We start from the raw sequence: 12,244 nt of genomic DNA, 5'->3' as shown, positions 1-12,244 counted from the left end.
TCCTTTGAAATGAATGGGAATACCATTACAGTCATCTGTTCCATTCTTCCTTAAAAAAAACATGTTGTACTCTGTATTTTAATGGGGGAAAAAATTGCACTCCATAAAATTGTACTTTACAAAACCATACAGTAATAAAATGAAATCGAAAGTATTAAACTATTTTGTCACAAGGCTTCAAACGCATCAAAACCTTGATGGAGTATAAAACCGACAGACAGATACAATGCTCATTGAACCGTCTTATCTCCTCTCAGCTCATTGGTATGGCACTAATATTAGTCATTCCTTTGCTGATGATAAAGGATATATGAGTAACTACTGTTATATTATCTGTGTCGCTGGACCATTTGTATTTAGTCCATTGCTTCAAGGGTTAGCGCTCCGCAAGATAGATGTGATTTAGCATTCGCAATTAGCATTAAGATAGTGGAGTGAAAAGCTAAGCGCTGCCGCGTAAACTTCAACTGGGGTGGCATTAAATAGCTCAAAGCTTCTTTTTTGAGGTTTGTTCATTAGTTGCCAAATTGCTGCTTATTGTGAAGTGAGTCAAGTTCACTGCCACCATACAGTGCCAGAATTTCAAGTCTGCACTTGCATGTCAAAGCAAAATAAAATGCCCAAACGGCAGCTCGTATCTCAAAACACTCAAAAAAAATCGAGTCGCTAATATTTCAAGAGATCAGTGCATTTATTTACTATACCTGTGATTGTTAATCTCCAGGGTCAGCTATACCTGCTAGTGACCGATCAAGGCTTCCTGACAGAAGAAAAGGTCGTGTGGGAGAGTCTTCACAACGTGGACGGAGATGGAAATTTCTGTGATTCCGAATTCCGGTTGAGGCCCCCGTCGGACCCGGAGACCGTGTACCGAGGACAGCAGGATCAGATAGACCAGGTCTGAGCAATGATGCAGGCAAGGCTTGCAGAACCTGCATTTTACCCCTGCAACCATCAAAAACTGTGAGGGGGGAAAAAAAAGTTTTCCTCTTGTTTAACTTAGAATGCCCTAAATACTTGCTAAATTCACAGCAATTCCATTGTCCTACCGCACCCCTTAACATTCTCTCCATAATGTAGCAAAGCTTCTCAGTGGCCCCTCAATTATTCATCAGGCCTCTGCAATTTTGGTGGATTCACAGCCATCTGTTCAAAAGCAGAACTTGCTGACAAATTCTCCACTCAGACAATGGCTTGGGCAGACTTTATAGATGACTTGTTTACTCCGACAGGCCTAGTTTGAGGAGAGGGACATCCATTTCTGAACGGTCAACAATCAACACCTTTAGATTAGAGAAAGCACTAATGAGGCCCACGGTACAATCAGGTTGTTTGCACCAAGATTGTAACCGAGAGGGAAGAGAATATGTCGTATGTCAAACGTCAAGTGCAGCTGCACAACCTAATGAGATCTAAACAAGAGATAGATCAGTATTGTGCAACGTGAATTGTGTGTATTGTTTTGGTTGTAGTTTGAGGGGAACAGGCACTGCATCATACTGAGAGCTGCTTAATTGAACCGTTAGTCTACGTCAGTGGTTCTCAAACCCTTTATGAAAAGTACCACCGGGAAAAAAAAATACTTGGCTCTTTGAGACGCACTACAATGACCAAAAAATAAATAAAAAAATTAAGTAGGTAGTAGGGTCAAGTGTCCTTAAATAATGATTCAGTTAAAATGAATTGCACGTTAATGCTGAACAAAAAAATGGTACCTAATATGCTCTTTAAGTTCAAATGCTATTGTACCGGAATCGTTAATACAACTGAACTATACAAATATGCTGTATATATAGTGGTGCCTTGAGATACGACATTAAGTCTTTCTGTGACTACGCTAAGAAGTTAAACACTTGCATCTCAAATCATCATTCCCCATTAAAATGAATAGAAATGCCATTAATCCATTCCAGCACTCCTCCGCCCCCCGCCAAAATAAAACAGTAATTAATGCATTTTTTTTCAAACATAAAGAATAGCAGCTTTTGACACTTTTGGTTGTTTCAATTCAATCAACATTGTGTTGCTCCTTCCGGTGTACCTGCCTTGGCCATCTGGGGCAAGAGAATACAGAACTATGGAAATACATACATGCAGTCGGTCAAAAGTTCTCAATAAGCCGCAGTGGTATTGGTCATTCTGTGCGGATGATAAAGAATATATGCCTGTGAGTATTGTATTATTTGTCCACATCTGCTGCTTTGTGAAAGTTAAAATAAAAGTTGTCGTATTGTACCTGAATAAATCTTTGAAACCAACTTAAAAGTTACATACAACTGGACTGTATTTAAAAATATACTGCAATGGATTTTAAAAGTCACAAGTTGAAGTCACTGTAACAATATGCAAAGTTTGAACATGTCATTCAGTGATTCTAGCGGACTCCTTCGAATGGTACATGAAGCAAACTTTGCCAATGGCTGGTCTACATATTGCATGTTGCATTTTATCATCATCCTTTTTTTACTCAGGACTACTTGATGGCGCTGTCGCTGCAGCAGGAGCAGCAGAGTCAGGACCTCCAGTGGGAGCAGCTCCCTGGCATCAGCGACCTGGAGCTGGCTAAAAAGCTGCAGGAGGAGGAGGACCGCCGAGCATCACAGTACTACCAGGAACAGGAGCAAGAGCAGGCGGCCGCAGCGCAGGCTGCACAAGTGCAGGTGTGTGTGTCGGGGGGGGGGGGGGGTGTATGGGGCTTGAGGCAGAAGGAAACGAGTTAGAGGCAGGCGCTGAAGGGCTTGAAACAAATGGGAAGCACTCACTGCGCCACAGTGGGGGTTGTTGCTATAAAGAGTGTGAAATCTGGGCCTGTTTAATTAAACACAAATTGCTTATTCTGTTGTTTGAATGACAACTGGTGGAGAGATGGGTTTACGAAGTGTTTTTTGTATTTCAATATATCATGTGTGTAATTATTTTTGTTGTAAGTTTATATTTCCAGTAAACCCAACTGGGTATCATTAAAAAAGCATGCTCAGGGAGGGACGAATATCATTCGTTACACGCTTGCTGAACAAGCCTCACGGTGCCGTCAGGGTGCTTTCACAACATAGGAACTTGCATGCTTAGCAACTTAGCTTGTAGCAGACGTGTGCACATTGCAGCATGACCTTTTTGATCCACTGGTGAAAAGGACACTTTGATTCGCTCCTCTTTCATCTATAACTGCTTCAGACAACAAAGTGTATGCAGGAAAGTGGTTAAGAGTGCACGATTGTCTGTGTCTCATGTGTCGTTTTGTATTATTTTGTCTTTTGTTTTTTTTTGTTAACTTTTCTTTCGATGGACACCCGCAGCGGCTCGTCTTGTTTTGTGTTGAGAGGGAAGAAATTTAATCTGTGCTGTATGTTTCACATACAGTACATTTGACAATAAAGTTTATCCAATCCAATGCACACACACAGACACACCACCATTTGGCACATTAATCATATAATCATATTTCTTTGACTATCATATTGTTATGATCCCAAGAAACCAAAATTGGAATCATTAATTGCCCAGCCCTAATCTGTTTGATAGAAAAGTATTGCTATTATCGCCATCTTGTGGTATCTATAGGCAAGTGAAATCCTTTGAAGGGTGCAAATTAGTATCGAAAATGCTTGGATGACACCTCCCGGTCTCTGTGGTTGTGTGTGTGCTGCAGGCTCAGCAAGAGGCTGCAGAGGGAGACGAGGCGGACCGAGGGGCAGCGGGAGCTGGTGGCGCCGGGACGGCGCCGGCGGCAGCCGCCGGCCAGGCCACGGCCACGGCCAGCCCAGGAAAACAGTCATCTAGTGGAGAGCGCAAGTCCAAGAAGGAAGCCAAGGATAAAGACAAATGTGTCATTTTGTAACGTCAAGCGAGCGTATGGCAAGCCGTTTGAGCATTTAGTCCATGTGCTTGTCATCCAGCTCAAGGTGCTTGCACTGGTACACTCGCCGTCCTCACGAGTGACACACTCCAGCGCACTTGTAGAATGATTGTCTTACTATTATTAATTTATTCATTTTACACTATTAGTGACACTTTCGGCCATCCATCCATCCATCCATCATCCGAACTCCTTTATCCTCACGAGGGTCGCGGGGCGTGCTGGCGCCTATCCCAGCCGTCTTTAGACAGTAGGTGGCGTACACCCTGAACTGGCTGCCAACCAATCGCAGGACACACAGAGACAAACAATCATTCAGACTCACAATTGAGAGCAAACAATTAACCTACGGTGCATGTTTTTGGAATGTGGGAGGAAACCGTAGCAGCTAGAGTAAACCCTCGCAGGCCCGGGGAGAACATGCAAACTCCACACAGGATGGCCGGGGCCTGGAATCAAACCCATGACCTCAGCATTGTGAGACGGACGTACCAATCATTCGATCACCATGCTGTTTCGGCCAATATAGTACGCAATAAAGATTTACTCGTAAACTACTGTGCAGCTCAAGTGACAATACTAGGCCCAACTAGTAGGCATGAGTTACACACTAGTCACCTTTTGGACAATACAGAGTTTGTTGAGTGAGCTGTTTTAACTCATTTTTTGGGTATGAGATCCAAAATTGTTCTCAGATAGTTTTTGGTCAAGTTTTTGAGCTATAGGATTCGCGTTTTCTTTGATGGTGAAGTCAACCCCCACGTTTCCTTGATGATTTTCATGTGCCTCCACTCGTCTAAACATATTGATGCTACCGCCCTGAGTCCAGTCGTAACGAGCTCTCCTTACTACAGTCAGTGGAATTTTGCTTATCTGGAGGGTAAAAGCCATGGAGAAAAACCTTTTCATACTGTCACTCCTGGAACTAGTCAATTAGTTGACAGCTTTATAGGAAGCATTTATTCAAAATGGTGATATCCAGATTAGGATGCATGTACGAGTGCGCTATTTGTCTTGAGTAGAAAGACAATTTACAGCATTGGTACATCAGCACGGCTGTTTCCATTTTTTCCATTGCTAGCATCACTTTTGGCCTACTTGTACATCTTAAGAATGCATACCAAATTAATAATCATGTAGTTTTGATTGTCTTTATATTGTTTAAGGTCCTTGGTACTAGTTGGACAACTATATGTTACTAGTGAGGCAAAACTAGTGAAACACTAGTAAAATTAACTCATGTCATTCGCATCAGTAGTAGCCCACAATTTATTGTAAAGTGTCCTTGGGTGTCTTGAAAGGCGCTTATAAATAAAATCTATTATTATTAATTGTCAATCGGCTTGTTATGAAGCCATTTGAGCGCGCCGAATAGCCTCACCGGTGAAGGCAAAAAGCGGACCAGCACATGGACTTTGGATATGACTAAATGCTCAATGGGTTTGCCATACGTGCCTGCGTGCGTGTTTGATTGTGTGCGTGCTTTTGGCCTCCAGCGAGGGAAGGAGACGCACGAGGAGACGCTCACGAGAGGATTTGCTTCCCAAGCCACTGGTGCCTGCTAGCCTCCATCCTCAGCGGACCACAACGCGACCCCCCCCCCCCCCCCCTCACACCCCACACACACACGGGATCTTTTGACCGAGTCAGCCACACTTTTTTTACGAGTTGCACACGGCACTATATTGGTCACGCTGGCTATCTTTTCTAGCAAAAAGACATCATCTCCAGAAACTAAACGTGACAGACGCTCTCCTTAACACGACCCTTTCAACTTATTTTGGGGTAGGAGGGGGAGGAGTTGTCTCCCGGCAAAGTTCATCTGCTTTCTGTAAGTGAGCTGTTGATGCCAACATTTCTTTATGTTACCAGTTTGATTTTACACTAAAATGTCTGGAAAGCCGTTCATTCCATATTGTCAATATCCATCTTACTGTAAGGTCCATGAACTAGGGCTGAACCATTTGTAAAATATCCAATTGAGATTTTTTTTTTCCAGCTTGATATTGCGATTGCAATTTAACATGCAATCTTTTTTTTTCAAGGTTCCTTCACGTGTATTTTCTTTTTAACACAAGCAATAAATTAATCTGTATTACAATAAAAACCTAAATTTACTACACCTAAATGTTTTGGTCTTAGAGGTTGGGCTTCCCTTAAAATAAAGCCAAATGAAGCATGAATTCATACGACTTCAACTTCATGAATTCAACTCTAATTGAGTTTACTTCAAGTAGAGTTATCTTACTCAACAGTTTTAACTTGCAGTCTTTTAAGCGTTCATAATGACACAAACACGAGCCAGTAAATCACATGAGGTTGCAACAATGATGCAAACAAATCTTTGGCTTTATCACTTCAACGTTTCTAAACTTGTCAACTGCACTTCTTAAGTACTGAACCTATCTGGACACGCGATACGTAAATACATACATAAAATATACAAAGATATAAAAACTGACCGACTACCCAAAAGGAAGCAAAGTTTTTGTTTTGAATCCCCAAATTGTAACCTTTGCGATTTGAAAATTGCATTCTACTGCACTGCAATGTCGATTTGAATTTGATTAATTGTTCAGCCCTACCATGTACTAGTTCACATTCTGTTCTCACTAGTCAGCTAATTCAGTGTGTTAATAAAACAACTGTCTTACTAGGAACATTTTTTTCCACTACTAGTGACTTTTGGCCTACTAGTATATGCTGTTTTATTGTGCTCTTACAGCTACTGTGTTGCACTAATAGCACTACTAGGCCTAACTAGGAGACATGTGCCATGCACCAGTAGCCTCTTGGACCCTACTAGTAGCACCAAAATATCCACTAGTAATTTTGCCTCACTAGTAACACGTAAACGTCCTACTAGTGTGCAGAAATGTCATACAGCGGGGGCGATTCTCGACTACTAGTGCACCAAAGTCATTCTACTAGCGCGCCACTTGTCTTGAGATTGTTTTTGATATCCATTTTATTTGCCATACGAGTGTTTATGGAGGGGCAAAACTATGTACTAGTCAAGTACTAGATGTTACCACATAGAATTGCACAATGTCAAGGATTGAGCATTTATTTGAGATCCGTGACATCCAGCTTCAGGTCTATGTATTTGTGTTTTTTCAGACAGTTCAGCACAGTAGTAGAACCACAATCTTACTATTAACGTATTTTCCACGACTGCCTCCGACCACTGCATGGCATTTCTGCACACTGGTGGCGCAACTCTGTTACAACTGTGCGCTACTAGTGACATACTGGCCAACATCTAGTGTTTCACTAGGAGTCCTAATTGCACACAGTATATAATAGTAACATGTAGTTGTCCCACTAGTGCAGGGGTGTCAAGCTCATTTTTGTCACGGGCCACATTGTAGTTATGGTTTCTCTTGGAGGGCCGCTATTAATTTTGGGAAACCATATAAATGTTTAATCGCCCCCACATTTACATACACAGCACACAACAAATTGATGGATAACTAGTTTTAAAATCAGAAGTCAAGAATAATGACAGTTAATGCGGATTACATATGACAATTTGAATTTTTGGTTCAGACTTTAGCAAGCATCATGGAACTTGACATGCTTGATTTGCTTTTGCGGGCCACATAAAATGATGTGGTGGACCAGATCTGGCCCGCGGGCCTTGACTTTGATACCGGTCCTCTAGTGTGACATTCTGTACGCATGGGTAGAAATGTCACGCAGTAGTGGAAGTGTTCGTTCTACGACGACTGCGCTGGATTGTCTTACTTGTGAGGACAATGTGTACAAGTACATGGACCTTTAAGATAGATATCAAGGATATTTTTTAAAATGCTCAATCGGTTTTCCAAGGGATTATTCTGTACCAAGGACTATCGGGCCACACAGAAAACGATTAAAGAAAAAAGATGCCAATTTGCATGAATTAAGTTAGAATATTACGAGAATAACGTGAATATTTTACCAGAAGTAAAATTACAGAATGAAGTTGCAACAATACATGGAGAAAAAAAAAAGAGAAATCTGTTGCCATGCAACTTTGGAATACAGCAACTGCCGCAATATTTTTTTTTTAACAATTCTCATAGTTCGACTTTATTCTTGGAACAAGATTTTTTTTTTTTTTTTAAGGGGGCGGGGGCGTTTTTGGGTCAACTTTTTTGACTTTTTTTTAGGACTTTGCCATAAAATAAAATGTTTGTATCATAAAGATTTGATGGCGTAATATAACAGGAACAAACTTGAACCATTTTGTTCTTCTGACGTTACAATTTTGTTCGAGTCATTTTCTGGTAACATGACCACTTTTTGTTTCATGACTATTATTGTGAACATTGACTTTTTTTGTTGCATTACTTTGAGTTATTTTCATTCCCATAACACTAAGTCTTTATTCGTTATTCTACTATTTTGGTTTTTCTTGTCACATATCAGACTTTATTCTCATTAGTACGATTTTATTCTTGTAACAACATGACAACTTCACTCTTGTATTTTTACAACTTCATTTTTGAAACAATTCAGTTATTCTCGTAATTTTGCAATCTCTTTTTTTTTGTAACATGATGACTTTATTTTTGCGACATTACAAATTTTTTGAAATGTCTCGTGATGTACAACTTCAGGCTTGTAGAGCTCCAACTTTATTCCTATATTTTCACGACCTTCAGCATGTAAAATGACTTTTTTTTCCTTACATTACAACGCCGTCCTTGTACTATCACGCCCTAGTTTTGTAATGTCACTCGTAAGACTTTATGCTCGTACTGTTCCAAATTCTTGTGAAATGATGACTATAATCTTGTAAAAATCACATCTTTATTTTCATAACCTTACTTACTTTAATTTTACATGTTTCTTTTTTTGCTACCCAGTGTGGCCCAAATCCTCATTTTGAATTCACCTTTTTGTTTGTTTTGCAAATACAGAATCGTGCTTTAGAGTGCCCGCTGAAGAGGTTCTGATGCCGTAGCGCCGTAAACATCATTCCTCACAGTTCGGCTTTACAGGTGTGTGTGTGTGTTGCTGCAATTTGCTCACTTTGAATGTGTGTCCTCGTGCAAAGTGTTCAGCCAGTTTGGAGAATGACCAAATGTTTGACACAACAATACTTCCGGACTTTTACCATTGCAGATTTTCTTTTCAAAAAATGTATGCGGCACAAGCAGAGGAGATGCTGGTGACTGAATGCATAAGCTATTGACCCATTGTTGTGTCAAGAAGTAGAAGAACCCTGGTCGTGTCAAGCTGGGGCTAATCACATACATGTCTGGAAAGCCCTTTCGACATGAATGACTAGTGCGATCTTTACTAGTGGCACGCAGGCAACTAGTGCACATATTTGCCTCACAAGTAAAATGTATGTCAAAGCTGTGAGTGAGGGCAAAGAGCAGACTAGTACATGGACCTCAAGCCGGGTCTGAAAAATATTGAATAAATACTCCTTCCATGACATTGTAAAATTGTTCTCGTGAACATCCTACAAGAGAGTCCCACAGATGCCAACTAGTGCACAGCTTTGCCTTACCCGCATCGTGTAGTTGTCCTATGACTACTAGTCTGCCAAAGTTGTCCTACCAGTGTGCAAAAATGTCACACAGTGATGGAAATTAAGTTACTAATTTGACACTAGTGAGCTGGATCGTCTGACTAGTGGATGGATCCTAAGCTGTTTGACATCTAAATGTCCATCTGAAGAGCAATGTACTAGTATGCTCGTTGTCCTCACAATTGAGGACATAGACAATTGAGCTCACTAGCAGAATGACTATGGAGCACGAGTAGAATAACTGTCTGTAACGAGTCATGCTTCTTTTTTTTTTTTTTTTTTAATTAGAATTATATTTCTCGGTAATTGATCATTTTGGACATGCTGTTAGCACTAGTGAAGCAAAACTAATGGCCATTTTGGTGCTACTAGTGCATGACTCATGCATCCAAGTTGGACATGGCACAACTCCACAGTTTTATTAGGTTTTAATGAAAACTCAGCAGCCAAAAGAGGCACTAGAAGTGAAAAAAAAGTTTACTCGTAAGACACTGTCTATCTGTGTGTTTAGCTGGACAAACAACGCACTAGCACATGGATCTTAAGCCAGATATAAATGGACAAACGGCTTTCCGTACTGATGCGCTTCACCTACAAGACAGTGTACATAATTCTGAAATGCATCTGCTTAGAGGACGCTCCTGAGACCTTTTTCTATCGAATCATTCCAGTCGGATGCCTTGACTCAAGAGGAGGGAGGAGTAGAGAAGCTTTTTTTTTTTCTTTTTCCCTAAATGTACAAGGCGCCTTATGACCTTTTCTCAGACAAATCCAGGCGTCCGAGCAGTGTGAGACAATCCGCCAACATGCCAACTACTCAGGCCTTTTTGTGACGGGACATACTATTCTAGCTCTTTTTCAAGCTTTGTATGGGCACACTTCCTCGGGCCTGCAGTCACATGGTGAACACTGCACATGTGCGCGCGCGTACATACGATGAAGGATGCTTGATTTGTAGACCCAACTAAAGCTGCATTTGCATGCAGACTACCTAAAAAGTACAGTGAACCCCCAATTGAAGAGCTTCATGTCGGGTTTTGCCACCTTTTTGGTGCCAAATAACCAAGCTGAAGTGGGTTGAAGAGCTTTACGCAGTGCTTTGGTGCCAAGAAATGTTGAAGTTGAGCTTAATTTAGACAAAAAGTAGTGCTTTGCCATTATGTTGTGACAACTTGGGATCAATGAACTATGTTGAAGTGAGTAGAGGAGCCTCATGTAGTGCTTTGCCGGCATCTTGTTGTCAAGGAACTATGTTGAAGTGAGTTGAGGAACTTCATTTCGTGCTTTTGAACTATCTGGGAGCATCTTGGTTCCAAGGGACTATGTTGATGTGAATTGAGGAGCTTCATGTTGTGCTTTGCTACCACTTTGCAACATCTTTTGGAATTGTAAACCATTGTACGGTAGTGGGGGTTCACTGTAAATGAATACGAGCCTGTCCGACAGGGTTCAGCAGCATTTCTAGTGAATATAAAAAGTCATCTTACCACCATATACATCTAAAAAAAAGATGATAAAATACATGTGCAGTTCAGATGGAAAAACAAAACAGTGTAAAAAAAAAGAGTGCAGGCTTCTTATATCCATCGACTAACAGCCAATTTGAGGCGGCTGTTGGTTTGACATAAGGCTGGTGGCACATTTTGATAATGAAGTGACACTGGTTGGAGTTGCTTTGGATGAGTGAGCAGAACCTTTTTTTTTTTTTTTTAAATAAATATTTTTGTTGCCATCCCAATTATTATCCTGAGAATTTAGATTATGAAGATAAGTTGATGGGAAGGACATATGTGTCAGTGTGTTTTTTTCTGTTTGCCTTGTACACACACAAAAAAAAAAGTGTCACATCCTGTAAAATGTGTATTTCGACACATTGGACACTAATAACAGTAGTTGTTGTCATTTGGTTTTTGATATGCACTAACAGCAAAGCAACATACCTCATTTTGTATGGATCATAAGTGTGCGATGGGCACTGTCGTCCTTTCGGGTACCTTTTAGAAAAAGAAGAGGAACAAAAAAAAAATGACGAATGGCCAAAAGAGTTATCAAAACTCGGTAGCAATCTTAAGCCAGCTGAACTCTTATAATTTATTAACCTAGAAAAAGGGCTGTTTTAATGTTGTGGCCTGTTGACTATTGCAAATTGCTATGTTCAGGTTAGTTTAAACACTTGGTGGGGAGCTGCAGCTTTGTGTTACAGAAAGACTTCTCATTTCCATTATTTACATTTCCTGTCGGACCGCTTGATTTTTTTTTTTTTTCAGCCAACGCGCTCATCAACAAAGGACTAATTTGTGCTAATTTGATCTATTTACATAAATGACCAAATAATGTATGTAGCCTTTCACATTGCAGTCACAATATGTATATGGTGATAAATATATATTTAACTAAATGCCTTATTAGACGAGGGACATTCAGCCTGATTAGAATTGCCAATAAAAGAGCAATCATCCTTCAAAGATCTTCTGTCGTCATTTGGGATGGAAATGGGGAGAGTTAACTAATTTGTGCGTGATTGAGCATTTATCCGATATCCATTTTAAGGCCTGTGCACTAGTAAGTACACTCTTTGTTCTCATTAGTAAGACAATTCACCAAATAGGCAGGAGCATGATGGCACACTGGTAATGATTTTCCCACGACCAGTGCCACTTTTGGCCTACCAGTACTACCTTACTAGGAAACTACTGTGCTGCACTGCTATGTCCAACTTGTAGCCCTTTTGGACCCTACTAGTAGCCCCAAACAGCCACAATTAGTTTTGCCTTAAAAGTTGGCCGGTTGGTAGTTTGCATAAATGTCAGTCGTTTAAAATATGGTCCCCGTTAGACAAAAACTCAACATGTGGACTGAAT

The 12,244-nt window shown here is 40.6% G+C and overlaps 1 protein-coding gene across 4 annotated transcripts in view; it reads left to right on the top strand.

Annotated features, from left to right (window-relative positions):
- The window catches only part of mindy2 (MINDY lysine 48 deubiquitinase 2), a 30,166-nt gene extending 18,318 nt beyond the window's left edge, over positions 1-11,848 (top strand). The window contains exons 7-11 of one of the 4 annotated variants that reach the window (XR_015100441.1): positions 725-898; positions 2,472-2,660; positions 3,650-5,687; positions 8,764-8,844; positions 8,969-11,848. Coding sequence is in view for 1 of the 4 variants with exons in the window: in XM_086106974.1 (XP_085963100.1) it covers positions 725-898; positions 2,472-2,660; positions 3,650-3,838 (552 nt within the window). In the remaining 3 variants the exon portion in view is untranslated. Of the gene's footprint in view, positions 1-724; positions 899-2,471; positions 2,661-3,649 lie in introns of all 4 variants that reach the window. The other 3 variants (XR_015100440.1, XR_015100439.1, XM_086106974.1) reach the window with 3 other exon arrangements.
- Positions 11,849-12,244: the final 396 nt, after the last annotated feature.

Source organism: Hippocampus guttulatus, chromosome 3 (assembly GCF_054856545.1).
Source record: "Hippocampus guttulatus isolate MCC_2025c chromosome 3, RoL_Hgut_1.0, whole genome shotgun sequence".
NCBI lineage: Eukaryota > Metazoa > Chordata > Actinopteri > Syngnathiformes > Syngnathidae > Hippocampus > Hippocampus guttulatus.
Note: the sequence above shows the minus strand (reverse complement) of the source record. Positions and strands in the feature narration are given on the sequence as shown.